We start from the raw sequence: 9,979 nt of genomic DNA, 5'->3' as shown, positions 1-9,979 counted from the left end.
TGTGAGCACTGCTTTCAGCAAGTTCAGGAAACATCGAATACTGAGTTCATAGCCTTGGATAACAGCATATGCAAAAACCAAATGTACTATAAATATATCAATGTCTTTATAAATTAAGATGGCTAGTATACCATCCGCTAAGTCATGGGTCTGTGGGGCATAGCATACATACAGAGCACCGAGTCAAGCCCTTTTCAAATAACCACAAATGACCTTAATGGTAACGTATAAACCTTTAAGTCTGTCATCTTTGAAATAAAACTGTTACTATTTTTCAAATATTCTATATTTCCTGTGGCATATATGTATCAGTCAACATTGTAATTTTGCTCGCACGACCTGTCACACACTAGAGGCAGTATTCCAAAAGAATTCTACCCAATGTTTCCCCCAAAGCCCTTTCAGTGGGTGCAAACAGCAAGTTTCTCACAGGTGCAAATTATACGACCAAATGTCTGTACATGTCACATGATTGGTATCTTCATGTACCTATGAGTAAAAAGATAAAATATATTTGATAACTAGGGGCAGTTTGGTTGTTTGCCATTGTTTGGTAACGCCCACGGTGTCCTAATAGTGTCATCTGGCAATTACCGTGCGCGGCTCTGATTGGATAACGCGCTTTAATTCGCGCGCTGTCTCATGCCAGGCTTCCACTCACCTGAGTAAGCTGATGCCTCTTTTGTGGGTGGGTACACGCAAGCGTTTGTCTTTTGTCGGTTATGTCGTCAGCTCACTATTAAGATTATTTTTTTTATTATTTTTTTATGTAGAATTAGATTAGAACATTATTCCAGCCTTTACCCCACGAACAGTTTACCAATTTTACATCAGAAAGCGACTGACTAGCTCGTTGATTCTTTAAGACTTAAAGAACTAACGTACCAGCTCAACAAATTCAGTAGCATTGGTGCGGGCTGGTGAACTTTTTGTTAAAAACAAGCACGGGTAAGGCTTTTATGTAATTACAGTCCTTCTAACATGTAACTCTGGTTAGTTACAATAGCTAGTTACAATCGCCAGAGTTTATCTGTAGACAAGTATTGCTTGATAATAATGTGAACAGAAGTGTTTAGTAAGGTGCAAGTGGCTGGCTAGCTAAATAGTTTGACCGAAACGAACGACAAATTAACGGACATAGTTCACTAATTAGGTAGCCAGCTAACTGATTGAGAAGTTTCCATGACTATCCATCTGACATTGGATTGTAGGTTAAGGTGAATGTTAAGGTACTGTGGAATTTACTTGACGTTAGTTTGCTAGCTAGCAAACTCTGGATGACTTAGCTGAAGTAGGCTTGCTGGATGTGGCTTCAGCTCAGATTGGTCTGATTGTATGTGCCTTAGAGAATTAGCCTAGCTAGTTATAGGATCTGATACCGTGTCGTTGTGTTAAATGAATGTATGACACTGTGTGTGTTTATGTTTGTGTGTAAGGACAAAACAGCATGATGAAGTACACACAAAGCTGGTGCCAGACGCCCCCCTCTGTCACAGTGCGGATCAAGCCCACCACCGCCCGCACGTTGCAGCTCAAGAGAAACCTTTGGCTAAAGAGGCCCAATTCGCAAGACGCCCAGGGCCCAGCAGGAAAGGCCTCCAATGGCAGGGGCCAGCGGGAGCCCACCCGAGTCAAACTGTCCTGGGGACCCACACTTGTCATTCACCGTCAGGAGATGGCAGCGTTTTTCAAGCTGTTCGGTAAATTGAAATGAGCTATTTATTTATTTAAAGTTAATTCCTCGTACCGGTAACACAACCCGTGATAACCAACAAATATATGAAAATATAACAAAGTGGAATAACATTCTCCGGTGATGACATCACATTACCTTATTACATTATGGTCATTAAAAGACCAGCCAATAAAAACATATTTGAAAGTAGTCATTTTGTGTGAAGTGGCACAATCACATTCACTTTTGGCACATTTTTTTTTAAAGTTTGCACATTTAATTGTTGAGATTGTAGTGGGATGGGTACATTGGTACAATTTTTTTTTTAAATTTTTTTTTATGATATTTAATATTATAGAAAAACAAACTATGATGTTGCATGGCCAAAATAAAGGACAAGGTCAAATGTTTGGTTTTGAAATGCAAAAAGAGGTCAAACTACCAACTGGCACATTATAACTTAGGTGGTGGTGATAATTGTTCCGAAACTGTCTCTGAAAAGTTTAATCATTTGTGCTGCTTGCAGATGATGATCTGATACAGGATTTCCTTTGGATGGACTGTTGTTGTAAAATCACAGACAAGGTAAGTCCAATAACGTGAAGGTAATTTTTCAGGACAGGGGTGACCTAGTCATCTCGTACTCCCATAACAGTTAGGAACCGATTACAAGCCACATTAGACTTGAGTTTTTTGAGAACTGTTAATTGTGCACTGAATATAAATCTTAAGTGTGTAGTTTAATGGCTGCCTCAGAACAGAAATGACATTTCTGGGATGAAGCCAATCCAGAACATTTGACACATGTACTGTGAATTTTTGTTTCGATTTACCTTCACATAACAACTGACACATTTTCTGAAGATAATGCTTAACCATTTGTTTTTCCTTGTTTCTTTCCATTTTGTTATCACCCCAACTCTGATCACAGTATTTGCTGGCCATGACGTTTGTCTACTTCAAGAGAGCTCGCTTTAGCATCAGTGAGCACACCAGAATGAACTTCTTCATCGCTTTGTAAGTCATCAGCTGACACAGAACTTGGATTGCCTTTCATTTCAGAGTGTTAACACCCTTTCATACTCACACTAAACTCCCAGACAGTTTTTTGGGGGTGTTTTCTAAAACTTTGGAATATACTGTGCCAGGGCTCCTATTGCTTCCATTAAGGGCCATGATTTGATACACTTTTTGCTAAGAGCTGGAAAAATGTCCTCAGATATCTGGCAAACACCATGGAGGAGGATGAGGAGGAGAGCAAGTATGAAATCTTCCCCTGGGCACTTGGTAAGAACTGGAGGAAGCACTTCCCAGGGTTCCTCAAGAAGAGGGACAAGCTGTGGGCACGCATCGAGTATCGAGCTGCTGTCAGCCGGCGCTGCTGTGAGGAGGTATCCGACAGCTCAGTTTTCCCTTGTCTCACTCCCGTTCTCCATAGCACCACTGCTCCATTGAACCTCACTCTTGCTGTCTCCCTACAGCTCCACTGCTCCATTTTACCCTTGCCCCCCCCCCCCCCCCCCGCTCTCCCTACAGTTAAATTGCAGATTCTTAATTTATGGACCGGATAGTTGGATCAGCACGCTCCATATTGAAAATTCTCTCTGTGCCATTGAGGAAACTACAAGATTTGCTGACTTTATGACCATTCTTAAAGGGGCATTCAAAGTCACCACAGGAACAAAAATGGCTCTGAAACCTGCTGTTACCAACTGAAACCTCCTACATAGAGGACCAAAGGAACACATGAGTTGAAAATCTGGTCATAGTAGAATGTTGCTATTGGACTATTCTACACAGGAACTCGACTACTCCTCTCTCCCTACAGCTGTACTGTCCCACTATACTCGGTTCTAGCTCCACTACTTGTCTTCCTCTCCTTCTCTCTCCTTACAATACTGCGCTCTCTCCCTAACACAGTAGCACTCCACTATACCACTCTCTCCTTAGAAAAATAGTAGTCTACTGTATCCCTCTCTTACTTCCAGAACACCACTGGCTGTCGTTATCACTGTCTTTGACTGTCCCCACTGCATCACAGCCCTGTTTATTACTCTTTAATTCATTGAAATGGTTAGTAGGACATTGGGCTTTTTGATCCAGGCTTGACCACTGTCTTTCGTTACCCATGAGTGAAGTCTGCAGTTGTGAAAATGTAATATGCAAACTGTATTGTAGTTCCCTAGATAAGAGTAACTAAAGTAACTGAACAGGGTGCAGAGTACCTTAGCCTTCAGTCTGATGCACACTGATGTCTATTTCTGTTACCTGTTTACAGGTACAGATTTTCTGTATGGGGTACATAATGTTTAATTGTCAGCATTATGATTGCTCAGTATTTGGGCTTGTGCACCTGCAGGTGATGGCCATCGTACCCTCTCACTTCCTGTGGCAGCGGGAAAGGGCAGAGCACCACAGCGGGGCACAGAGGCAGTACGGGGACAGGGACGAGGTGCAGATGCCCCGTGGCCCCTCTGCCTCGCCCGCTCGCTGCGCCCTCTGCACAACCACCTGCTCCCGCCTGGACCTGGCGCTCTCCGCCTCCTCCTCCACCAGCTCCTCCCCTCTGGCCCTAAGTAGCTCTCTATCACAGGAGACCACGCCCCACAGGGGCCCTGCTCTTCCACAGGCCTGCAGGAGGCCTGAGACCCAGCGCCCCTGCTGCTGCATGGACACCGCCCCTTGGAAGTGCTGCTGCTCTCCAGGTGAGACCAGGCTGTGTGCAGTTCCTCTGGGTCCTTCATCCCCTACCCTCCATCCCTAAAATCAAAACTGGTCAGAGGCTCTCATAATGGTTCAGTACTAGCACTTCCTTATGAACCTCAAACTTTGCTAAAGCTTAGTTGTATTAACAGTACCACTGGCCTCAACTCAAATAGTAAACCAGAACATAATCATTATTCACATAGATGCTGCACTCTGTTTCTCTCATTACTAATATTCTGTATGTGTCCAGGTAATGAGGACATCTGTGGAGCAGGACAGGACACCTCCATGGACTGGATTAATGAGGAATAGGTTCTGGCCCAAATAGTCTCCCTCTTATATTGTGCATGGCATCATTCTCAAATCGCCCAACCCTGGCTTGTGCAACTTAAAAGCGCTGACTCGTACACTCTTATGAGTGAAAATGTGAAAAGAAAAAGTGATAAAATATTGGGACATTTAATCTTTCCTTCATAGCTTGGTATTTATAATCCTAAGTATGGACAGTGCTTTGGTTTGGGCTCAAGGCATTCAGCCAGTGCACTGCTCGTGTACAGAACTTCAGTGAAAGGGATGTGTTCCACAACAGTAAAATACATCTGTTGTGTTTGGGGAAAACCTGCTTTGAGTCACAAAAGTTTCAGAGTTGTATATCACAATATTTGTTAACTGAAGTGCAAATACAGTTTTGGCCTGAAATGTACTTAGTGCTTGCTTTGTTTGCATCAAGCGATTTTTATTCATGTACTGTCATAGCCCTGAGCCATCACCTGGAGAATAATCTCTTGAGCTGCAAATTTGAGTAGTACTGTGGGATGAATTCATGAAATAAGTGGTTGTATCTTAAATGCCAGTGGTGGGCTGGTGGAGTTAAGGGCAGTTTGTCTTTCACAGTACAATACAGTGAATATTTACATGTGTGCAAGAATTTAATAAATGAATGTATCTCTTATCCTATGATTGTTCATTGAGTCAAGTCAATTTTCTGCTAAGATGAGATGGAGATAGCTTAAATATGTCCTTTTCATATAGGATAAAGTGGCAGAACCAGTGCTTGACAAATTGGTTGTATGCAGCAATCTCAAAATGATAAAGGTCTGAGTTGCATGCTTTTGTAGGATTTACCACCACCCTCTTAAATTGCACATAAGTAAAGTATCACATTATTGGTTCCAGTACTGAAAAGCTAACTGCTAAACACGATTAAGCTTGAGTTTCAATGCAAATTTATAACAGATGGCACCAAAATATCATATATGCAACACTGAATCAACTATCATATGGACTACCTGCTTTTCATTTTTTGGTCATACAAAAATAAGGAAACTAATTGACAAGATGCTTGGGTAAATATCCATTTATTGAAAGTAGAAAATATCACAATAGGCTGGTTCCCTTCCCAGATGCCCCCAGCAGAAGCACAGCTGTGAGAGGTGTGAGCACTTGTCACAGCTGTGAGACCTTGCGCAGTTTCACCAGGAAGGCTGAAATAGAAGCAAGTCAACATTTAGCACCTCTCAAGTAATAACACTAGTGTTTTCCTAAGCATTTTTTCTGAATTCAGAGATAAGGAATCCATTTTCCATTCAGATGTGTGGCATGGTCCATTATTGTCATTTAGCAGATGCTCTTATCCAGTAGGCTATGATTTCATGCATTTTTACAGATGCAGTTGAGTGTTAAGTACCTTGATCAAGGGTACAACAGCAGTGCCCTAGCAGGGAATTGAACCAGCAATCTTTTGGTTATGAGCGCTGCTCTTTACCACTATGCCACACAGCTGTTCCTATCGTTAAAGTCCCATATGTTGAAGTGAACATACAATAAACTTAATGAGTCATCATTATAGAGTGACAAGTATGTGCACATAATATTATGAATGGCTTTGAGACACAGGGCACTGGTAATCAAAGAAAGTAATTTCTATTGAATTCCACACGATTCCTTTCCTTTCAAAACAGACATATTAATATTAAGTTCCTGTAAATTTGGCCCTCACCTGTGTGGCTCATCTGTTCAGGGTGAGGTCGAGCGATGTAGGGGACGGTCCCAAACTGCATGTTTTCCTGGCATCCCGACTCCGCTAGGAAGAAAAGATTGTTGTGACATTATAGTGACTTTAATTTGTGTCCAGTGGGTCAAACCATATTCTTCCTTAGTAGGTCACTCAGAGTAAGGTGAACTATTGCAGGAAACTGCCAGATCCAGTTTTTAAGATATAAAAATTATTTAGATTAGGCCATCAGAAAAGAGAGATTTTCACCCACCCATTTATTTTACAAAGGTTCCAGTAAACAGTGGTCAGGAGGTATATCTGACAGCATGGGTGAATTTTTGTCACCAGCCCCTGAAGACACAGGCTACTGCACATGCAGCTTTGTTAACCTGTGTATTAAGACCTGCTCAAGCTATTTCACAGAGGGCAAAACATGTTAGTTTAGGGTTAGGAATCGTAAACGTGTATTTTGACTAGATCTAAAGTCACAGATTACTGAAAATATGCTTGCAAAACCATAACTTGAAGGCCTTGGCAAAGGCTCCAGCCAGACTCTTCTCAATTAAAAATTATTGGAAGTACCAACTTTAGCCCCTGCTAGTAAATTAATCTCATACCTTTCTCTTGATCATGTGCGTTTGCCTCGTCTGTCTTTTCGCTTCCTCTGGAGGGTGCGACTCGGAGGGCGTACTTCCCATCTTTCATGACAGCTGGAGCCAGTAGCCAATCCCTGTGCTGCACCTCTATGACGCGCTCACAGAACAGAGGCAGCTCTGTGTGTCGAATGCCCTCGAGCAGATCTATCACCTGTGTCACACTGGCCCCACAGAGAAAAAACAGCAGTTATTAAAACAAAACAAAATCTCTATCCATGGATGCATATCATGCATTGTGTTTGGTGTTAACGGTAGCCAGTCTTTTACTGTGGCATGTGGGTCACTCACTTAGCCAGGTAGACGGCGCATACAGCTCCATTATGCAGGTGCGGATACACTGTCGGCAGGACCAGCTGGGGATTCACCATGTCTAGAGCGACCTGAAAGGCACACGCATCCACCACACATGAGAGATGCCTCACGCAGACGGAGATGCACTAAACACAGGGCTGGTTAAAAGGGCTTATCCTCACCGCGTTGAAGCCCCGGCCCGCAAGGAGAGAGGCGGCGGCTCGGAGGTCAGTGTTGTGAAACTGGACGTTGTCGGGCCACTCCTCCCCGCGCCGCACACTCCAGGATGAACGCCAGCGCTGGTAGCTGGTAACTGCCCTCCGGTAGTGATCCTCCCTCACTTCCACACTCAGCACACTGCCCCGTGCACCCACTGCAGTAACACACAGCCATACTCTGAAAATACTACAGTAACACATTGCTACACTCACTGTACCCACTATACCCCAAACAGGTATGATTTTTTTTTTTTTTGTCTTAGTCAACTGATATTTTTGCTCTTCTTCAATTAAATCTCTTTTGTAATCAGTTATATGGATATTCTTAATCTTCTTATTAAAAATGTTCAACTAATATTTTATATAAACACTAAAATGATGAACATATTATCACTGCACTCCACAAACAGAGGAGCGGACTCTGGAAATGGAAATCCACAATAAAAGGAGATGAGGGCATGTGTACAGAGGCCAGGGATACACAGACAAACCTGCTCGGGAGAGGAAGAGGGACATGGCCCCCGACCCTGAGCCTGACTCCAACACACAGTCCCCCTCTGTGACATCCATCATCATCAGCATTGCACTAACATCCTGCAGAAAGAGATGCAGAGGGCAGCTAGTGCTAAACCACCAAAATTCCTATACATGAAGTAACTGGATATACACTATTTCTACAGAAGGGAGACAGTGAAACACATTGAGATGGAAGGCTGAGATTATGGAGCAGCAATGTTATGCTGTCAGGAAAGACCAAGCCTAAGATAAAGGGATAGGGAGCTGGATATGACTGAAAAGAGATGAGCGAGATGTGGCGGCTGGGTGTACCTTGGGGTAGGCGATGGCGGGCCCCCTTTTCATTAACAGGACATATTCTTCGAGACTGGGTCTTCTCAATAGAATGGGGAATCCTACTGAGGTGCGATGGATGTTCCCCGCATAATGCCCCACAATGGCACTGTGGTGTATTTTGCCCCAGGTACTGTTCAGGAAGCCCCTTTCCTGGAGTAGAAACATTTTCTGGAACGCCACCTGGCCTTTCTTGCGCAACTCAGCCAGGGCAAACTCCCCAAGGCAGAAGGGGCGCTCTCCTGGCAGGGCAGGGGAGGGGTCTCCTTCAGCCTGGTCCTGCTTCTCCTCCTCTTTGTTAACGCTGGACTCCTCTACCATCAGCCCAGCAGCAGAACTCTCTTCCTCCTTTACACCCTCCTGTCTCTGGCTTAATCTGTCCTCTTGTAGCTGCACATCCACACTGCTCCCCAGCCCCTGAATACCTGTGACTTCTGCTGAAGCACCTGGAGTCTGTGGGTCCACCTGCATATCTCCCAGCATCCTCTGCCCCTCTACTTCTTGTTTACTCTTTCGCAGTTCCCACACTTCCTGGCTCAGCGTATCTTGGGGCAGCAGACGACTGATTCTCTCAAGGGGAGACAAGGGCCGCCGTCTGGCACCCAGTCTTCCAGGCGGGGGTCCACTAGGAGACTGCTGGGGGCTGGGATGTGAAGATTCTGGTCTATCTTTGCTGCTTTCATCCTCACTGTGGTCCTCACTCCCTAGCCTAATGCTCCTCATGCCCCATGTCTGGAGGAAGACTCCTTCCCTAGGAAGAAGTCCTCTGTAGCCCTGTTTCCCCCCACAGGTGGCACAGATCCTTACCAGCCTCCAGCAGTACCTTTCCATTGGCGTGCCTCCCCACATCATCACAGCAATGCAGATACGTTTCAGAGCAGATACTATTTTACAAATACTTTTAACAAAATTAACGGTATTTATCCAGTTGGTTACAGGTTTTGTAAATAACGCTATTTCATTTTTTTTACACACTGGAAGCACACGATGTGGTGATCCCAAGGAAAATGTAGTCCCTCTGATTTAACGTGTTTCTAGCTACATTCAAAATAACACGTGGGTCTCTCGAGAAGTAGGTGCAGACAAAATCTCTAGCCTTAGGTTACATCAAGCTAATGCTTTTGCTCCCTGGCTGATTTCATAATTGCAACACTACCAAGCACACGTCCCATGTGTCTTGCTAATGGAATGAAAACGACAGCACAAGGCTGCCTTTGTACGTAATAGGTAGCTGATATTGCAACCATCAGAAATAGCCTACCAGACATGAAACGCGTTTGTCAGCTCCCTTGTAAGGTATCAACACTTCTGTAAGGCTTGTAAACAACTTCTGCTCCTTTCACTTCATTGCATGCTACAGGGCCACTAATAAACGACGGACGGTCATCGATTTTTGCCGGTAGGATAAACGCAATATGTGACGAGGTGTTTAGTTTTTAGTATACACGTCTTTCAAAGTTAACACAGTATCACGGCTTACAGTGTGCCGCCATGCTTAAAAGACACATGGGTCTGTAAATTATGTAGTTACGTCAGAATATGTGCGACATACACACAGAAAACAATGCATACTTCTATCAGCAGAGGG

General features: G+C 43.9%; 2 protein-coding genes across 2 annotated transcripts; one reads left to right on the top strand and one right to left on the bottom strand.

Moving 5' to 3' along the window:
- The first annotated feature begins 1,447 nt into the window (after nt 1–1,447).
- spdya (speedy/RINGO cell cycle regulator family member A) lies at nt 1,448–4,693 on the top strand. Its single transcript, XM_036542271.1, has 6 exons — nt 1,448–1,700; nt 2,202–2,260; nt 2,607–2,692; nt 2,895–3,066; nt 4,035–4,380; nt 4,632–4,693. The coding sequence occupies exons 1-6, from the start codon at nt 1,448–1,450 to the stop codon at nt 4,691–4,693; spliced, it is 978 nt and encodes a 325-aa protein (XP_036398164.1).
- A 1,079-nt stretch (nt 4,694–5,772) lies between these two features.
- On the bottom strand, nt 5,773–9,606 carry trmt61b (tRNA methyltransferase 61B). Its single transcript, XM_036542911.1, has 7 exons — nt 8,371–9,606; nt 8,034–8,136; nt 7,507–7,697; nt 7,322–7,413; nt 6,995–7,194; nt 6,381–6,464; nt 5,773–5,865 (listed from the first exon to the last, which is right to left on the bottom strand). Exons 1-7 carry the CDS (start codon nt 9,241–9,243, stop codon nt 5,828–5,830), a joined length of 1,581 nt encoding a protein of 526 aa, XP_036398804.1. The 5' UTR covers nt 9,244–9,606; the 3' UTR covers nt 5,773–5,827.
- Between the last annotated feature and the right edge of the window lie 373 nt (nt 9,607–9,979).

The sequence above is a fragment of the Megalops cyprinoides genome, chromosome 12 (assembly GCF_013368585.1).
Source record: "Megalops cyprinoides isolate fMegCyp1 chromosome 12, fMegCyp1.pri, whole genome shotgun sequence".
Lineage (NCBI taxonomy): Eukaryota > Metazoa > Chordata > Actinopteri > Elopiformes > Megalopidae > Megalops > Megalops cyprinoides.
Note: the sequence above shows the minus strand (reverse complement) of the source record. Positions and strands in the feature narration are given on the sequence as shown.